Source organism: Drosophila subobscura, chromosome A, assembly GCF_008121235.1.
Source record: "Drosophila subobscura isolate 14011-0131.10 chromosome A, UCBerk_Dsub_1.0, whole genome shotgun sequence".
Classification (NCBI taxonomy): Eukaryota; Metazoa; Arthropoda; class Insecta; order Diptera; family Drosophilidae; genus Drosophila; species Drosophila subobscura.
The window spans coordinates 11,686,701-11,706,407 of record NC_048530.1 but is presented as its reverse complement, the minus strand read 5'-3'; the positions used below and the strand labels follow the sequence as shown (position 1 = coordinate 11,706,407).

At 42.5% G+C, this 19,707-nt stretch overlaps 2 protein-coding genes across 2 annotated transcripts; one reads left to right on the top strand and one right to left on the bottom strand.

The window, feature by feature from the left end:
• Positions 1 to 9,023: 9,023 nt before the first annotated feature.
• On the bottom strand, positions 9,024 to 10,476 carry LOC117895132. Its single transcript, XM_034802552.1, has 3 exons — positions 9,837 to 10,476; positions 9,385 to 9,786; positions 9,024 to 9,124 (listed from the first exon to the last, which is right to left on the bottom strand). The coding sequence occupies exons 1-3, from the start codon at positions 10,474 to 10,476 to the stop codon at positions 9,024 to 9,026; spliced, it is 1,143 nt and encodes a 380-aa protein (XP_034658443.1).
• Positions 10,477 to 11,792: 1,316 nt separating this feature from the next.
• On the top strand, positions 11,793 to 19,427 carry LOC117894299 (mitogen-activated protein kinase kinase kinase 7). The gene is made up of 9 exons (XM_034801268.1): positions 11,793 to 12,287; positions 12,353 to 12,652; positions 12,712 to 12,891; positions 12,959 to 13,094; positions 13,160 to 13,341; positions 13,405 to 13,821; positions 13,893 to 13,941; positions 18,267 to 18,712; positions 18,776 to 19,427. Exons 1-9 carry the CDS (start codon positions 12,219 to 12,221, stop codon positions 19,019 to 19,021), a joined length of 2,025 nt encoding a protein of 674 aa, XP_034657159.1. The 5' UTR covers positions 11,793 to 12,218; the 3' UTR covers positions 19,022 to 19,427.
• The last annotated feature ends 280 nt before the right edge of the window (positions 19,428 to 19,707 follow it).

Genomic DNA, 19,707 nt, shown 5'->3' with positions numbered 1-19,707 from the left:
CAAGGTTGGTTTATTATTTATTAACCCAAAGACACGCAAAGGGGTACGACATGTGTGAGTGTGAGTGTGTGCGTGTGTGCACGTGGAACACCGACTCAGGTCCGTTGGGATAATAATAAACGCCAACCAGTCGGCCAGAGAGTGCCCATCCCACCCACCACTCAAGCCATTTGTCAACGAGGGAATAAGACCCAACAATTCAGACACTCGCACAAAAAGTTTAGACCTTAAAGCCATGCTATCTGATTTATAAAAAATGTTTAGCCTATATTTTAGCCATATTAAAAGCACAGGAGCCTGAAGCTCATCGGGATACCTTTAGCTTAGTTTTCCATGTACCGAAATCTATTTTTGATGAGCCTCTAGCATGACTTTTTCTTTCAGTGCATATGTGTGTCATTCGCGCGACTATGAGAATGTGTGTCTGTGTGTTGAGTTTGAGTGACATGTGTCAAAACTGAAAAACTACGCGAATTTGTGTCAAATACCCTTGTCAGCACGTTTCAAGTGCTGCAACACTTTGTCCGCCCCAAACACCAACACAATGCTCTTTGCCCATTCCTTGAGAGCCATCCCACCACTGCCCTAAGCCCCATCATAAAAAAAAACAAAGATAAATACTCGCCAGGTGGGCAAGCGTAGGGGAGGAGGTGGGCAACGTTGTCGTAGTATGTGTCTGTGTGTGAAAAGTAGAGTATTCTATGCAGAACATACAGAAACAGCTCGAATGGGGGGTGAGGGTGGTATTGAAAAGTTTCGGATGTACAATATAACAATTTTCGGAATCAGATAAGTGTCCGTAAGGCTATCTTCTATTTGACTAGTCTGTATGGGCCACGCCTAGCCCAAGATGGACGTCTTCGCCGCGTTTGCAAGTGCATGTTTAGCCCATACGGACTGGTCCATGTTTGGTCTGTACGGACTAGTCCAGTGTTATTATTAGTTATATTATTAGGAGCTCTTTACCATGAGGGCTGTCCTTAAGGCTCGAAAGCATTTGCTCTGGCAATTCACTCGGATCCCCGTAAAGATTTTGTAATGCCCTCTAGCGACAATCCATCGACCATGAGGTCCATTGTGATCTCGTCCATTTATATGTTTTCAGAATTTGTAAATGTGTACACATGGAGCTGGAAACTTTGCCGTCTTGTTTTCACACACGCTGCAACTGCTATGACAATCAGAAAACTTAAAATTGTTACCCTAATAGCTCCCAAGGAGCGTCTTTTTTTTACAGTTGCCCGCGGTCACATTTTTAAAATGGACTGGAAAAGACAGCTCAGCTTATTTTTTCTCAGCGCGCTCTTTGATCAACCAACGAAAGTATTTTGTCGCTCATTTCCCGCATTCGGAATACACAATTTCAATGCTGAACCTTGAACTGTCGCAGACGGCAGTTCTTTCTGGTCAGCCATGATTTCACACCAGTTAAGGTTTCATGGGATTATGATAATGGTTGCAATGAGTTTGTTTCTTTTAAGTTACCCGCGGATCTGTACAGTGACGTTGGCCACGTCCAACAAAAATATCGATATATTGAATGGAAAAAAATGGGCTTGGCGGAGAAAAATGGGTGGACAAACACCACATTACTGGATAAGTCCGTTTCGGCAACACAGACATGCAATAAACATGTGTATTTTATAATATTTATTCTATGATGTCGATAGCTATAAACAATCTCAAAACAGTGTAACCCTAGAGCTAGCACTTTGCCCACTATGGTAACTCTGGGCTCTAAAGCGAAAAAAATTGCAATTGTAAAGTTGTCGACAGAAAATAATTCCGAAAATAAAAGCCCAAGGAGCGTGTAAGCAAAGCAGAACTAAAACCAATAAAAAAAATAATATTCACGTAAGTCGAGAAATAAATAATTGTAAGCAAGCGAAGAAGAATCCCAAATGTGAAAATTGTTAGAAATGAATTCTTAACTCTCAGAAAAGATAAAAAAGATGTCTCTTAGCAAGTTTGCAGCCGTAAAGGAAACCAACTTTGACGATTCAAGCTCTAATAGCTGTGAGCATTGGTCAACATGGGGCCCCTACGGTAAGCCACGCAGCTGTGGCCCATATCCATATGTTAAGAGTGAGCAAGCCGACAAAGAAAACCCCGAGAGCACCAGCATGGAGGAGAACTCAGACGAACTAAATTCAACTAGCTCAGACAATTCATGGATCTCCATGGGGAGAACTGTTTATCTGCCTAACACGAAAATTCCTGCGCCTGTGGCCCTGGACCGCCAGGTGAATCCAAGGAAATATAGAATGTGCTTTCCCCGGGACTTCTCCTGTTGGATGTTAACTTTCTTTCGTTTAATGTTAATGTTTATCTGAAAGTTTTTATTTTTTTTGTTTGATATTTAATCGCTACAGCGAAATTGGTTGGTCGCAGAGATGAGTCCGCATTGACCAGGTACTTCAGAAAATGTTGAACTCAAAAAGAGTTGTTAGTGTTAGATTGTTTGTTGACTTTTTGAAGTTTTTATTTTCCAAATTTTCAAACAATATTTTGCTTAGCTCCTGCAAATGATGGTATCGAATATAATAAAATTTTAATAAATGCTGTAATAAATGAAGTTATTTTCAGTTGGATATATTGCTCCCCCACCCGCTTTCTTTCAGGGTAGAAATAAATGCATATTTATGGCTTGTAAGTAGCTTCATCTGTAACTAAAAACTTCCCAAAATATTTGCAGTCCTCGGAGGTTGTCAAGTGCCACAAACACCATTCACCCCTGCCCTGCATCCCCCACATCCAATCAACCACCAAAGGCCATACACCATATCCAATCATAAATAGAAAATATAAATGGCAAAACTGCAATTCCACAATTTTCGCAATGTTCACATTAAGCGTTAGCCTGTTTCTTTTTTCTTTTTAGCAGAGTGCGTGATCTGCTTGGAGTCTATAAAGCGGGCGGGTCCATAAAAAACAAAAATCGCACTCACATCTATCGGATCGGTTGCAAAAACAAATCATAAAACGCGGTTTACAGCTCCCATGTGTGTAATCGGCGACGTTTAACGTGGGTCTGGCGACGTCTATGAGGGTTGCACTCGCTCAAATAAAGGCATCGCCTGGTTGGGGGAGAGAACGACTGAGACAGAGCCTTTTCCAATACACATACTCACATAACTTTACAATATGGATATGTATGCAGCACACTGGCGGGTCTGTCGCCCTGGGAATATTCTGCAAAGTTGCAGGTTACAAATTTTAAAGGATACAACAAAAAATGTAAAACGGATTTAAATCTTATTTTGATTCCTTCAATCACAATTTGTATATGAGAATAATGGACATGGTGGAAGGAATAAAACAGGCAGAGATATCGATACAGCCAATTTCTACTGATCTACGGGCTATTGTTGCAGTTTCTGAAAGTTTTTGGTGTGACACCTCAACACTTCTTCCTCCTTCTCAAGAAGCAATTCCAAACACCGAAGTGGACATACGTATATCTTCCCTCTCTTTGTCTGTATCCACACAAATGTACATACATATGTACATACAAGGGTCCAAGCGAGCCATAAAAAAGTGCCGAGCTGTTGGTGCGTGCTAAGCATAGTTAAAATCGAAATCCATATTTGTTTTAATGGTCGCCGACAACAGGAAGACCTAGCCGGCAGTAAGGCTGGAGACTGGCTCGAAGGATGACAATAACCATAAGGCCAGGGTATAATAATAAGCGACTAAGTGAGTGCTTGAGTGGGTGACAGTGAGCATGGGCATGGGCATGGGGATGGGGATGGGAATGAGGATGGGCCTCAATAATGACCAGAAGCGTTCAAGAAATGCTGGCCAAACGTGCTCGATATTCAATAACCACACAGGATGGCAGGGGTATGCCAGGGGGTGCGGGTCAGGACATAAAAAATTGAATTGAACATTTCCTGGGTACGAAAAGTTGGAGCGCTTATGGCAACCATGTGGGCAACCGGACAACGGCCCATGACTGACCCATTCAATTAAGCATGAAAAAAAGCGAAGATGTAAAAGGGCGAGTGTGTTTGTGTGGGGGGACAGTGGACGTGCCATGGATAGTCCATAAAAAAAGGACATCACTTAAGGAGGTTCAGAGCTTCGGTATTCGGGGGGAACACTCTGGTCTCTGGTCTCTGGTCTCTGGTCGCCGGACTCTCTCCAGGCCGCAACAAAACACGCATCACTTGTCACACATACTTAGCAGGCTAAGAGGGGGGGAATGCGAGCCTGGAGACTGGAGGGCAGAGGCCAGCCAATGGCATGGACACGACTCAGCCAAGCAAGCGCCAGTGCCCCTCATTGTCATGTCCTGGTGTTGTTATTGAGGTGTAATACAATTTTTTGCCATGATACCCCTTAACAATGGCAGAAGCGCGCGACACACGCAGCGACAGCGGAGAAACGCAATCGGAAAAGGATAACGAGGACGGTCACATATGGCGGCATAAGTTTCCCAAAGTGTGAGTGTGTGTGTGTGTGTGTGTTTGTGTGTGTGGGCTTGGGGGCAGGGCACATCAGGGTGTTGGGGTGTGGGTTTGGGTTTAGGTGTAAAGGGACACAACGCATAAACTTGCAATTGAGCCAATTTGTAAAAGTGCGGCAAGCCCATTAACAAGAGTCACGACACAGTGTCCTGCAGCATCATTGGACGGAAGCTGTCTGTTGTCCAGGGCTAAAATCGAACGGAAGCCGGAACACCTGCTCCACTCCACTCCACTCCTCTCCACCCTCCACTACACACTCCCACTCCTCTACGAATCCAGACCCGACCCAGACTTAGACGCCCCAACCTCATGGCCATCATTGAAAGGCTTTTGGCTTGGGGTTGGCAGCAGAAGCAGCAGCAGCAGCATCTACTTTGCATTACAAGCGCCCACATTAAAATTAAAATAAAGTTTTCCACTCTTCCACGAGTGGTGCGGGAGTGGGGGATAATATCCCTTTCAGTCCTTTCCTCTGGCTCGTATTTTTTGTATTTTTCGTAGGAACTACTCGTACAAATAAATCTAAAACTCGCACATTTCTGATGGATATGGACCAAGTCCAGGACTTTCAGAGCGACAGAGAGAGAGAGTGAGGCTGCGGGGGGCGGTGGTGGGCGGGTGCCCGGGTTTGGGGTCAGTGTTGCATGGTTGAGATATGCCAGGATACGGGTCCAGCCGCAGTTGGCAATTCGCAGTTTTACTCGTATTTTTGCATTTACATCAGCCCACATGCATTATGCATATATACTTACACATATGTATAGAGGAATCTACATACATACATACATACATATGTACATACATACATTTGTATATATTTACATACATATTTATATCTATCTGCGTCTGCTGTTGTGCGTGCGTGGTGCTTATGGGGTCCTTTGAATACACTCTCCCACATTGAAGTTGAGCAACGATTTAAGATGATTTTAAGTCGAAAAGTAATTTTTTTATTTTCGGTACAAACAAATGTTTCAAATTTCACATTTTATTCCAGTTTAAATATTTTTGAAAAGGTCTAATAAATACAGCTAAAATGTATGTATATTAATATACAAATTAATCATTTAAATGAATTACAGATTTTGTTCAATGCATAATTTATTATCATATTAAAATGTTACTAATTCCTGTTCGAAGCCCCTTTGCTTGAATTTCTGTCTACCCTCCAGGGTATAACATATGCCATCATATCTGCAAACAAACGAGAATGTACATATATTATCCGTGAGCTTTACTTTACATTTTCTTGTTGAATTTTCTGTTCAGTTGCTTTTTCTTTGTCCCTTTTTCTTCTTCGTTGTTGCTGTTTTTGGCTTCGCTTTGGACTTTAAAACAAAGCACAGGACACAATAAGAGGATGGCGTATAAGGGGCAAAAAAAAGCAGAGAAATGGGAAAAAAAAATAAAGTATGCAAAAAGAGTGAAACAAAAATGCTTGGGGCACAAAGGATGCAAGGGATAAAATAATATCCTTAAGCTGCAAATGCAACATGAATTTGTCTTTGCTGGACCATTTCCACATCCCCCATCCTTATCGCCCTTTCACATGCCCTCCTACACACGACCATGCTGTTGCTCTTTCTTCGAAAAATAAAAAAAGGAAAGCCATACATACTTTCGTTCATATGTACACATGTATGTATGTATATCCCCTGGAACGAGATGAGAAAATAAGCCAAGATATCTAAGAAAAGACTGTAAGATATCTTTCACAAGAAGGCGAACTAAAAATAAAGGATTCTCTTATTTTAATTAGATTAAATTCATTTTTTTTGGTCTATTATATTGATTAAGAAATAGTCAAGCGCAAAGATGTTAATTAGATTGGCAGGCACTTATTATCTATGAATTTTAAGCCTAAGGACATCAATATTTTTCGTTCACAATTAATTAAATGATTAATTCATTTAATTTGTATGATTTTAATCTACTCCAATTTATATTTTTATATAGTTTCCACTTTTCTTGCATATTATTTGAATGAATTCAATTAAGTCGTAAACTCCACGTCTAAAGGGTATCAAAAGGATACTCGAACTTTACAAATGCATGCACATTAGAGAGATTTTCGTGTGCGTGTGTGAGAGCTTTACTTTGCCCACACTCACACACACACACAAAATACATAAAGCCAGCGACTTTGGCGTCCGTTGGTCCTTTTTTGGCTTTGCCTTTTGCTTCGACACTTATTTTAATTTATTTCATTTTCATTCATGTACACCGCTTCAAATGTCCTCCTGTTCTCCTTTACATGTGAAATGTTCCTCTCTATCGGTCTGTCTGTTTGTAATTAAATAAAAACAACCTTAATGCACGGCCCACCCCCGATGGGTGTAAATTCTTCAGCAGTCTTTTAGTTTAATTGCCCTCCAGCAATGGGTACGATAATTCCAAGGTTATCCAGAAAAACAGTCCATAAATTACGGAAAAGCTAAAATATACACCAGAAAAATTTCCATGTTATTAAAGTTAATGAATAAAAAGTAAATTCGAATCTCACCTCTCAGAACTCAATTTACCCAGAGATGGGATAAATTCGAATGGGTTTGCAATTGTTGCAGAATTTAGTTTGTATAAAAAGAAAAACTAATTACACTGCCGGACACAATTTTTCCCCTTTAAACCAAGCCAACTTTTTTTAATAGATTTAGGGCTTCAACAAATTTGTTGCCTCGAAAACTCAGATAAAGTCGAAAAAAAATTATATCATCCGTCCTTAAAACTTTAAAGTGTTAAAGGTTCCTTGATAACCTCAAACCAACAGGAATGAACTAGCGACGACAAATTTTAACTCACAATGAGTGAATAAACATTAATAATAACTAATTAATTATGAAATTCTCATTTGGTATCTGGGCAGTCTTTGGTGGTTGATTGGGTGTGAGAGAGGGCAGGGGTGAATGGTGTTTATGCCAACAGGAGAATTTTAAAAGGCAAATGTCCAATTATTGTCCCGGGGAAAGCACATTCTATATTTCCTTGGATTCACCTGGCAGCCCAAGGCCACAGGCGCAGGAATTTTCGTGTTAGGCAGATAAACAGTTCTCCCCATGGGGATCCATGAATTATCTGAGCTAGTTGAATTTAGTTCGTCTGAGTTCTCCTCCATGCTGGTGCTCTCGGGGTTTTCTTTATCGGCTTGCTCACTCTTAACATATGGATATGGGCCACAGCTGCGTGGCTTACCGTAGGGGCCCCATGTTGACCAATGCTCACAGCTATTAGAGCTTGAATCGTCAAAGTTGGTTTCCTTTACGGCTGCAAACTTGCTAAGAGACATCTTTTTTATCTTTTCTGAGAGTTAAGAATTCCTTTATAACCATTTTCACATTTGGGGTTCTTCTTCGCTTACTTTCAATTATTTATAGAGCGATTTAAGTGAATATTATTATTTCTATTGTGATTATCTCCTTGCGATTTTATTTTAGGAACTATTTTCTGTCGATAAGTTTACCAGATGTAGCTATGTTAATAGTATTTCTGTAAGCATTGATAACAAAGATTGTGATTTGGTTAGTTGTGTTTGAGACAGTAGTACCGTTGGTACAAGACCTATATTAGTTATATGTATGTACAAATGTACATAAATATATGTGTAAGTAGATTACGAAGATTATTAGATGTTTCTCATATTATCAAACTTTAAGACAATTTAATTGAATACTTGGTAAACGTATATTGCGATCCCTAATCAGTCTGTTAACTTATAACTTCCATTTATCGGATTTAATATAAAACAAACCAAATCTGTTATAAATATATGCCCAAAGACGAATAGATTTAGAACTCTCTGTGTCCTCTCTTCTTTTCCTTTTGCATATGCTCCCGCCTAAGCACACATATTTGTATGGATGTATTAGTTGTAATGGAGCGAAGCTCTCTTGTCTCCTTTTTGATTTGTATTCCGTGTGCCTTTGACGGACATCTACTTATTTCTTCTTATTCAGTCACAAGTAAATACCACAACGACTATGGCAATTAGTATACATATGAGTATATTGTAAAAATAACCATGAAATGTCATGATAAATATTTGTAATATTTATGTACAAATATATTTGGTCTGGGCAGGATTACATGTAGACATTCCATTACTCAATGGTTTATGTTTATAGTAAATACATATTTGTATTCTTACAAATCGCCTCGTTTAAGCCAAATACAAATATATTGTCATTTTATACAGAGTCTATGCATTTTATTATCTATATAATAGATTTGTTTGAACATTTATCACCAGGCTGTTATTAGGTGGATACCAAAGTGGCAATTTTTAAACTAATCGTTACAATTAGATTACATTTCGTTTCTGTTCAAGTGATTCTGTGCTTGATTCTTTCTTTTAAGGAACATTAATTCAGGTAAGTGCTGTGATCAACAGGTCTCTCTATAGATCTCTTCTATAGTTTAAAAAATATCAATGTTAATTGTTGTTAAAATTTGATTTAAGACTTGCATTCAAGTCTCTCTCATTGATATAATTTTGACCTGTGAGCAGCAGCAGCTAAAAATAGATTTAAAAACTAGCAATTATGAATCAATAAGAACTGATTACAAATTTTCATTGTTTAAGCGGACAATGTAACCATCTCCGGTTCCCCCATTGGTCACCGTCAACTGGCTGGAGTTGGATTCGTCATTGGCGTCTCCGGCTGTGGGCAAGAAAAGTAGTTTTTGGATTAGCAAGTGATGTAAAATAACACGCATATACTCGTAGAAGTCGGTATTGGCAAAGACAATCACAAGCAGGGGCAGGTGTAGTTCTAGTTATTTATGAATTAGTTGGAACGGTGCACCTCTCCAGGGCCACCATGGGAAAGAGGACATTCCTCCAAACATGGATAATTCCATGCATCATATATGTATGTATTTAGTTGACTTGCACTTTTGATAAGGTGCGTCAGACACTCACCCAAAAAGTAGTCGCAACGGCGAAAGTCTGCGTTAGGGTCGAGCATTGGCATTGGGGTGTTGTAGTCGTGGTGACCTGCGAGAAACGGATTCTGGCCCATTCGTCGGCGGGCTCGCTGGGACAACGAGAGCTGGCTGGCGATTGGAACTGGGCCCGACCATGGGCAGCCACCGATCGAAGCCATCGGCTGCACGATGGCGACTTGTCTCGGCGCACTGGTGGGTGCACGAGCGCGGTGCCAGCCGCTCTCAGCGATGTGCGGCCACTGCCCGCCTGGAGCTGGGCCCGAAGACGAACGGGCACCAATCGGAGCCACCGCTTGCACGTTTGCGGCAGGTATCGGTCCCACTGAGGTTTGTGGTTGTGGGCCACCGGTTTCACCGCCATGATTTGTCGGACGCACTGTAAGGGGAGAGGATGAAGAAGCCACCATCTAAGTTTAATCTACTTACCATTGGAGCCGACACTGTTCTGGCTGCCATTCGACGGATTTTCTGGCGAGCAGCAGAGTCGCACGGCGCAGCATGGCTCCGGAAACAATAAGCAAGGTTGCTGTGGAACCTGCAGGAGCAGTGGTTTCAAGCAGTAGGAGCAAGTCCCATGTTGCACAGTTGAGCCCGGTGGTGGCAACGTAATCAGCTCAGTGGCAGGCATGGGCATGCGCCAAGCGTCCAGTTGCCATTGCGTCAGCGTGACGTTGTTTATGCTAGGGAAAATATTTCGGAGAGGCTCCAACTCGTGCAGCTGTAGAATGGGTGTGTGCTGCACAAGCTCGTGCAGCACATTTGGCTCGTCCAGTAGCGAATGAATTTCACTGTCGTCTTGCGGTGTGTCGAATAGGATTCTCTCTACGCCACTTACTGGAGATTCTCCAATGTCCGACGATGGTGATGGCTGTGCCCCGTTGCGGTTGGGCATCACAGCTTGCTCCATCGTTGAGTCGCCGATCCACTCAGAAGAGGCACGTGACTCCTGCTGACCTGCCTCCGGCTCAGACGCCTGAGCCAAGTAAGCCGTGGCAGAAGCATATTGTGTTGCAAGGCCCTCCTTCAGCACTTCAGCCCAAGTACGTTCAGGTGGATGGTCCGACATTATGGCGTTGATCGTTGTTTACGACAAGAAACAGCACACACAAAAAATTCTTTCGCCTCGTTAGAGTTTTAGGGATGATCGAAAAGAGCTATCGATAGGTTTGGAGATCCGTTTTTTCAAAATGGCGGTTGGCTTGCCTAATAGTGTTAGTTAGGATCTAGTGTAAACAAACAGTTTTGTGACTTCGAATTTGAATTTATTTCGTGTACTGGAAATTTTTTGTTTGAAATCTCTAATAGAATGTTGCGGGAGAATGGCTACAGTTACAGCACCATGAGGCTGCCCAAGTCTCTGAGTTCGTCAAATTCAGTGATGAATCGCAAGCTTTTGACGCCAGCAGCCGCCTATGCCAAGTGGGCCAGTCGCGAGTCGACAACGCCGAAGAGATGCACGGAAACCAGCAGAATCCATAATTCTAAACCAATACAGAAGTCTGCGGCAAAGGTGAAAAAGCCGAAACTGGAGCGTCTGGCGGCTCCAGAACGGTTTGAATGGGAGGACAGCTCACCAACGCCAAGTGCCCTTTTCTTGCCCAAGTCGGAATTGTGGCCGGAGGAGATGCCGGAAAATCCTAAGCAGCCTGAAGGACAAGTTGGCAACGAACCGCCTCTGGTGCGGGCGCCACCACCCTCTCCGCGTCCACGTCAGCTGCACTTCAATCAGAAGGTATTCTCACGACTCTTTGACGAGGCTGTGGCCACCAGCAAGCGGCGTCAGCAGCAAGCCAAGGCAAAACTTGCCGACGGCTTGAATCAGCGCTGCTAGCAAAGATAACCCCGACGTGGACACAGATCGCAGCATCTGATCCTTATTATTCACATTCAAACAATCAAATCTAACTTGTTTTAAGCTTAGTTTGAATGTATTGTTTAACACTGCATTGAGTATCGATGCAATTATATCGGCTCATCGGCTGCCACATTGCCATCGCTGTGGGAGTGTGGTTATTTTCACATTTGTGCATTAGCATTTAAATCTTATAGTACATGTTTTGGACTAAATTTCTTGTTCTCTTTGCAACAGTTTAAGTTCAAAATCGAAATCGATGTATGAAAGCGCACTGCTGCATTCAAATCGCGCCATTTATTTTCTGCCAGTGCTGCCATCTAGCGAGCATCCATAAATCACTTTTTATGTCATTCAAACGTTTAAATATCAACAACAGATGGCGTCAAAGTGCAAAGAAAAGGTTTTATTTAGTTAATTTAATTAATTTAACAATTTAATAATCTTTCACTACGAGCATTTAAAATAATGTACATGCGTATCGATAACTTATGCGATTTTGTAAGGCGACGTCTTCGGTTGGTCACTTTGCCAACACAGCAAACGGTCACACTGCGAAGCCAAAATCGAAAAATGAGAATTAAATTTTATTAAAAATTTGTACTAAAACGCTGCCCAAATACAAACAAACCACTCAAGTGCATCCATTACCCGCCCCATGCTGATGCGTTCCATGTGACTGTAGAGGTGAGGCCAGCCAGCTGTTGTGTGTAGTCCGCAGGCAGGCACACACGTTCCCTCCCAGACCCCGTTCGGATGTGAAGGATGTGCGCACTCGCGTTCCGTGCGAATCTCTGCTGGTCGATATAAAACTCTGTGCCTGCTCCGCCTCTACGCCATCAATGTCTGCAGGCCCCAAACAAGTCTGACTGCAAGCAAATAAACACACACAAGACTCCAGCCAGCAATCCCCAAGCATCCGGGCGGGCCAGCAGAATCAACAGCCAGGCAGCGGCATGGCCACCGCATCGTTGAATGCACTGCAGGCATTCTATGTGGACTTTAGCGAGCTAACGCTGCGAGAGGTGAAACATTGCATTACATCAATTAATAATTAAATACAATTCAACTAATTATTGGCCTTACACAGAAAGTTGGACACGGCTCCTATGGGGTGGTCTGTAAGGCCGTTTGGCGCGAAAAACTGGTGGCCGTGAAGGAGTTCTTTGCCAGTGCCGAGCAGAAGGACATCGAGAAGGAGGTGAAACAGTTGTCGCGCGTTAAGCATGTCAACATCATTGCCCTCCATGGCATCTCATCGTACCAGCAGGCCACATATCTGATTATGGAATATGCCGAAGGTGGCTCACTGCATAACTTTCTGCATGGCAAGGTCAAGCCGGCCTACTCGCTGGCCCATGCCATGAGTTGGGCGCGTCAATGTGCGGAGGTAATCCATAATATCCATGCTGCTCCTAGCCGTTGCTTCATTCTCTTTCTTTCCTTCAGGGCTTGGCCTATCTGCACGCTATGACGCCAAAGCCATTGATACATCGCGATGTCAAGCCTCTGAACTTGCTGCTGACCAACAAGGGACGCAATCTGAAGATATGTGATTTCGGCACTGTGGCCGATAAGTCCACCATGATGACCAATAATCGTGGCAGCGCTGCCTGGATGGCACCCGAGGTGAGTTCACGCTAAAAAGAGCTGAAACGTACACATCTCTTATTAATCTTTTATGAATCTTTTTAAGGTATTCGAGGGCTCAAAATATACGGAAAAATGCGATATATTCAGCTGGGCCATTGTACTCTGGGAGGTGCTGTCGCGAAAGCAGCCCTTCAAGGACATTGACAATGCCTACACCATACAATGGAAGATATACAAGGGTACGGGCAGGGGTGGACGGACTCCTTTAATCATTTCAAATCATTAAATACATTTTTCTTTGCAGGCGAACGTCCGCCGCTATTGACGACCTGCCCCAAGCATATTGAAAATCTAATGACAGCTTGCTGGAAAACAGCACCCGAGGATCGCCCATCCATGCAGTATATTGTGGGCGTTATGAATGAGATTGTCAAAGACTATACGGGCGCTGACAAGGCCCTAGAATATACATTTGTAAATCAACAGGTGAGCCTCTAAATTGAAACCACCAATTTCTTTCACTAATTCCTTGCTTGTTGTTGATCCCAGATTGTCACCAAAGAGAGCGACGGCACTGTGGCCGCTCAATATGATAGTAGTCTCAGTTCCACAACGGATCTGAGTCTCTCGTCCACACAGTTAACACCGACAACGGCGGCCAATGCCAATGCCAATGCAAATGCAACAACGACTAGCTCAACGACCGAAAATACTACCTCATCATCAACATCATCAGCAGATAGAACGCCAACGAATTCGGGGCATCTTGACAATAATCCTCAATTCCAAATGAGCAGCAATCGTTGGGACGCCATACTCGAGGAGGAGAGCAATGAGAGTCAGACGAACGATAGCTTCAATCTAACCTCATCTGTGGAGGCCACCCAGAGGCTCGAGACCATACGCAATGGCATGATCCAAATGGCCTGCACACCCATGGAACAGCTCACACTCGACGTAGATGCGGTGCGTGATTTAAATTGAAAAACTTACCCTTTATCTGCTTGATTTTTCACTCTCTCCGTTCTTCTCCTTAGAATGGATTCGATTTGAGTCGCAGCGAGAGCAGCAGCAGCAGCACGCATGGTGAGTCCACAAACCCAACTAGTGGTATTTGTTGTCGATCTTCGTCGTCGTTGTCGTCTGATTGTCTCCCATGAATCACACGCATATTGGACGCTGCATGCGATTTTGTGGCACTTGCTTTTGTTTGCGGTAAACAGAAGACCGGGAAAGTCTACCTGTAAATAGTTACATGAAAGGATTCTACAGAGAATCTCTGTTATATTTTATTCTATTATTATTTTACAGCGTTCCAGTAAGTTCAGAGTATCAGAGTTTAGACATTGCACAGCTTTCCGTTTTCTGCAATAGATTCCTTAACAAATGCCTAGAATTTGGCTACTATTTGTTATAGCCTAGAAGGCTTTCTTGCGACTTCCCAGATACAAGATTTCCGCACTTAAAAGGGTATTTAAACCTCTATCAGCCACTCGGATCGATCAGCTATAATTCTAAATGGTTTTTTGTTGTTGCACATGGCTTGGCGCATTGTCAGCTCTGGTGGTTGGTGGCACAGGCAGCTGGTGGCTGATGGCTCGTTGCTGGTTGCTGTGTAGGTGACGCATTTTGTAAACAATGCACTAGCCCCATCTCTTTCTGATTTGCCATCTCTTTTACGCACCGTGTACTCAATGAATGTTTGGTTAATTAGCCGCTGCGGTGTCTCTGCCTAATGCATAGAAAGTCTTTTTGAACATTATTCAATTGTCAATGTCTCTACTCTTGGTGTATTTGTGGCTGTATTTTTTGCTATGGCTGTGCCTGAGCTGCATAAATTATAAATATTTAGTGCACTCATTCGCAACGAGGGGTCACTATCGGCCTCCAAATGCTCTAGGAGGTTTCAACCTACCTACCGGTATGATGTTGTTCAATATTTTTGCTTGAAAGAATGATATATGTACATATGTACATTTGGGATAATTATTCAAGGTGTAAGAATTACGAAATTAATATTAGTCTTAAACAATCTATGCCATCTTTTCAGGTAAGTGTAAAGTGAGAGAGTATCCGATTCCCATTTAAGAGTTTACAGATAGCTCAGTAAATAAGGGACAATTTATAAGCAATTCATTCATTCCATCTTTATGGACATTTCATTTTAAAAGAAATCCCATTATAAAATTCCCAAATATTCTGAAAAATGATTTAATAGTCTAAATGAGACAAAAAACATTAAGATTCGATTATTTTGATACTTGTTGCTACCCATAAAATGTTCCACTTCTACCCTTTCTGGCTTACATTTGAACAAAAAAAGTAATGGACGGAAATCCCTAACTGAACACATTTTAACTGAAGTCAAGAGACATCTCAAAGTAGGTATACCTCGTTGTGGATCCCAGGGCAAAATCCGAGGCACAACCAAATAGTTGCACGAAAATTTTGCTGCACAATTAAATAATTTGTAATTTGTTAGCTAGCCTGGCAATTTCGGGACAGATTTATAGCCAAAGGCATGCTCCGTCGCTGAACAGCGCAGAGAGCACCAGGGTGGTGAACGGGGGGAGGAAGGTGGTGGGGCAGCTATATTGTACAGAACGCACACATGACGATGCCTCAGCTTCAGTCTCCACAGTCCCGCCGCCATGACGTGACTCACTCGGCAATAATCTCACTTTTATTTTGATTTCGTCTAAATGGCGCATACATATGGGCACACACACAAACGTATATATATAGATCACATACACTGTAGAGATCTACACAGATATGTATGCGGGGATATATAAGAGTCCGAAGGAGAACGTGAGGTAGCAGAGCCAAATCGTTTGGCTCTTCTTTGACACAGCCAGACCGCGGTCCCAGAGGCAATCTTACCACTCAATGCCTGCCCCCCCACACCACTAAATACGATGTATACTATGTAATATAGCATAGATATGTATAGAGTACACTTTGCAATGTGTAAATAGTAAATGCATCAACAGCCAAGTGGCCGAGGATACTTTTGAGATACTTTTTTTTCTTTTTGTACCGTAGAGTTCACTTCGCTCACTGACTGGCTAGCTGGCTGGCTGCTGCGTCAGTGCTACGAGCTACATATAGGAAAATGATTTCCATTTTATTATCCCATACCAACCGTCTCTCTCTTTTGTCTCTCCCTGTCGCTCCCTCTCTTTGGGGCGATCTGTTTGAGATTTCCCAATTGCAGATGCCAACTGCATTAATCATCGAATTTGATCAATGTTCGGGGCCTGGCATCGGAATGAATTTGAATGAATCTTCATCAGGTTTTGGTTCGTCATGGAAAATGCTTCGAGCTTCTACACGGTGTGCTGTGGGAGGATCCCCCACATCTGCTCAGAAATTGTTCATGGAAATATTAAACCCCTTTTGGAGGTTTTATGTGATCATCCATGCTGTATTTTTTTAAATTTTACTATCGAATTTTCATTATTGTCTAATCAATGTATAGTGATTATAAATATTAAAAGTACTTTACATTCTTCGGTTCCTATTCGAAATAATTTATAATATTTGTTTGAAAATTTTATTTATTAAGAAAAGTTTGTAATCCAAAGTTTAGTTTAATTTGTGAACCCTTTTTGGATCCTTTGTTTGAGCTATTTTTTAATAGCTCTGTAAATATTGCAACTATTTTATTTTCTTCGGTTAATATTTTGTCGGTATTATTGATTTTTTTAAGAATAATTTGAATTATTCTGAATAAGTCAGTATTTTTAGAAGTCGTAATTTTGTGGCCCTTCATCCATATAGGCCCATCCTTAGGCCATAAACCATGGATCAATGATGGAATCCCTTTCTTCTTATGAGAATTAAATGAGAGGGAGCGGCAACTGTCTGGATATGGAATCATAATAATCATATAATTTCATATTAAATAGATTCCACCCCTCCCTCAGATGAGTGATGCCATTTAGCGCGGCAATCTTTCTGCGGACAAAGCACATCCACTTAAGCCACCCCCAGCCGCCAATCATCGTGCGATTTTCCACCCCATGGGCTGGTGGGGGGGAATGGTGCCACAGTATACTCATTCTGGGAGCGTCATAGGCAGCCGCAGCAGTGATCCGTACCGTCTCTGCCTCTGTCTCTGCCCCATCTCGGCACCATCTTGCCACGTCTGCCGAAACGCGACGGCGTTCAGGCGCAGGCAGAAGATCCCCGGCGAGAGTCGTCTGTTTGCTTGGATGCCTCCGTCTCGGTCTCGGCATCGGTCTCTGTGTGCCTCAGTCTGCGTCCGAGCGCCGTGAGGTCTTGAGTGCTCTACGAGATGTTACAGAATTGTCGGGCGACGCACCGAAACGCGCGAAACTTCGTCAATTGCTGCCGGACTCTGGCCGGAATCGAGTTTGCGAATAACACACGCCCCAAACAGATTCATATCTGACCAAAAAAACCCCAAAACCACCCAAAGAAAGAAAAAATCAAGTGAAATTTCCAACAGTTTTACTATTTGTTTGTGGTTTGTTTTCCCCAAAAAGCGATTCAGTGGAAAATCAACAAGCACATAGAGACCGACCGACTATCTGGCGGTGTGTGCGCTCTTGTGTCTGTGTGTGTTCGTCGGAGAAACACGTCATCGGAAAATAATACAAAAAAATATAGAAAAGCAGACATTGGGAGGGAGAGATCGATCGATCTTTCAGTTGGAAACAATGTGAAGGATTTCCTACGCGTGACACATACAACAGCGCAGCCCTCTAGCTTTCGAGTGTGCTCTTTACAATATTTGTGAGAATGAAAATGATCTAGAACCAGGGTATAGACGTTGTTTAGTCAAGCCCTGAAGGGAATCGAAACGAACATTTGCCAGCCACCACAGGAATCCGAAATGTGCGACACGCGGGCTCTGATCAACACCAAACAGACCAACGATCTGCACAGTTGTTGGATCATATATAGTAGGTTATAGCCCCCCAGCCCCCATACGATTTTTGAGCTATAAATTTAATTACACATTTTATGAGTAACAGTTATAGTGGTTAAAAAGGAGTTTCTCTTCAAGTATAATTTATTAAACAATTTTATTTAATGCTTCTAGTATTGTTATACAAATTGATACAAAATTCTGGGCAATTTTAAGACCTTAAATGTTTTTGCACAATTTGCCGCATTCCTTTTTGGAATTGAAACTGATTTAGTGAACAATTGCCTTTAAATAAATAATGATTTTGAATTGAATTAATTATAAAACTGAAATTAAACATAAATATTAAAGCATTGCACATTTTTGTTCACATTTTTTTCATAATTGTATAGAACGTTTTATTTGAATCGACGGAAGGGCTATTGCTTTTCTAGGACAGATCCTCCATGCATAAGTTAGGCATCTGTTTTCCATGAAAATTCATCCGTTGTGATTTGTGTCACTCCAATTACAGCCAAAAGCGATGGCCGCGAGCGACTCACGGTGACGGACACCAAGCCGGTGATCATGACCAGCACCGATCTGACCAACAACAACGATGCCCACAGCCATGGCCATACGAATGGATTGCTGAGCCATGCCCAGGCACAGCAGGACCAGGATCTCGAGCAGGAGGAGATCATTAATTCACAGGACGTGGACGTAGATACGGATGAGAATGACGGCACCGAGCAGTCGCTGGCAGAAATACTCGATCCCGAGCTGCAGCCAGAGCCCCCCATACCGAATAATGCCGAATCGCAGTCCATCTACCGTGAGCACCGCCACATGGCCAAGGAGTACCTGAGCGTGGACACGAACCTCTACTATGCGCAGGACTTTAAGGATAAGCTCATCCTCCAGATGGATCTCGCCGAGCGCGACCAGAAACAGGAGCTGTTGCGCAAGATCAAGGACAAAGTAAAATTGCCTTTTAATATTCATGTCGAGCTTTTTATTTATTAATGTTTTATTTTTCCGCAGGAGGGACTCCAGAGTTTGTACAACAATCTGCAGCAGCAGTGGGAGAAGCTGCCCGCCTCGCGACAACTGCAGGCCAGCCACCACCCGCACTTGCATCCACAGCCCCATCCACTGACAGGCGCCTCTGTCCAGGCATGGGGCCCCAACGGTGGCCAGGAGGTGACAGCAGCAGGTGGAAACATAAGCGGCGTAGACACAGTCGAGAACGATGGCTGGGTAGTCATACCGCCACATCCCAACGCGTAGTGCCAGTGCCAGTGCCAGTGCCAGTTGAAGCCGAAACCCATTCAAATCGCATATGACTCTCTAAACAAAATAAGTTAAAGCTGTAATATCTGTAAACCGTAATTTAATCTGTAACTCTAGCTATAGAACTATCTGTGTATGTGTGTGTGTGTATTATTGTTTTCTGCTACGTTTTGTGAATCGTTTTAAGCGTTTTTTGTTAATCTTAAGTCTTAAGGTGAGCTTCGAGCTTCATGTGTTTATTTCCTTGTACGAACCGACAACTTTCTCCCGAAGGCATTCTCCGAACACTTAAATATTTTTAGGCTTAAACTATTTTATTATATGCATTATATAAGCACACACACCCGACACACATACACACACACACCAGCCACAGACATCTGTCCCAGGACAAAGATGCCAAGGAGTAGACCAAAAACCAAAATAAAATACATCAAAACACAAAAGACAAAACAAAATAATCATGTTTCTTGATCTTGGGATCATCTTTGGTATACATAAAGAGCCCACGATCTTCTTGAATGTATTTGACAGAAAAAAAGGCAGCGAAACGTTGATCGAGCCTCGTCTCCTTTGAAAACTCTTTAAAATTATGAAACTTAAATCACTGAAAAGGTCTGAAAATGAAAATCGGGCAATCATTTTAGGCCGTTCTCAGGGTCTCCAGGTCAAATGAAAATTGG

What these genes read in the sequence shown, in the direction of transcription:
- LOC117894299 (XM_034801268.1), top strand. Translation starts at nt 12,219, where the DNA reads ATGGCCACCGCATCGTTGAATGCACTGCAGGCATTCTATGTGGACTTT. An exon ending in ATACATTTGTAAATCAACAG is followed by an intron (nt 13,342 to 13,404) that starts GTGAGCCTCTAA and finishes TGTTGATCCCAG; the next exon opens with ATTGTCACCAAAGAGAGCGA. An exon ending in CAGCAGCAGCAGCACGCATG is followed by an intron (nt 13,942 to 18,266) that starts GTGAGTCCACAA and finishes CTCCAATTACAG; the next exon opens with CCAAAAGCGATGGCCGCGAG.
- LOC117895132 (XM_034802552.1), bottom strand. Translation starts at nt 10,476, where the DNA reads ATGTCGGACCATCCACCTGAACGTACTTGGGCTGAAGTGCTGAAGGAG. An exon ending in GAACAGTGTCGGCTCCAATG is followed by an intron (nt 9,787 to 9,836) that starts GTAAGTAGATTA and finishes CTCCCCTTACAG; the next exon opens with TGCGTCCGACAAATCATGGC. An exon ending in CCGTTGCGACTACTTTTTGG is followed by an intron (nt 9,125 to 9,384) that starts GTGAGTGTCTGA and finishes TCTTGCCCACAG; the next exon opens with CCGGAGACGCCAATGACGAA.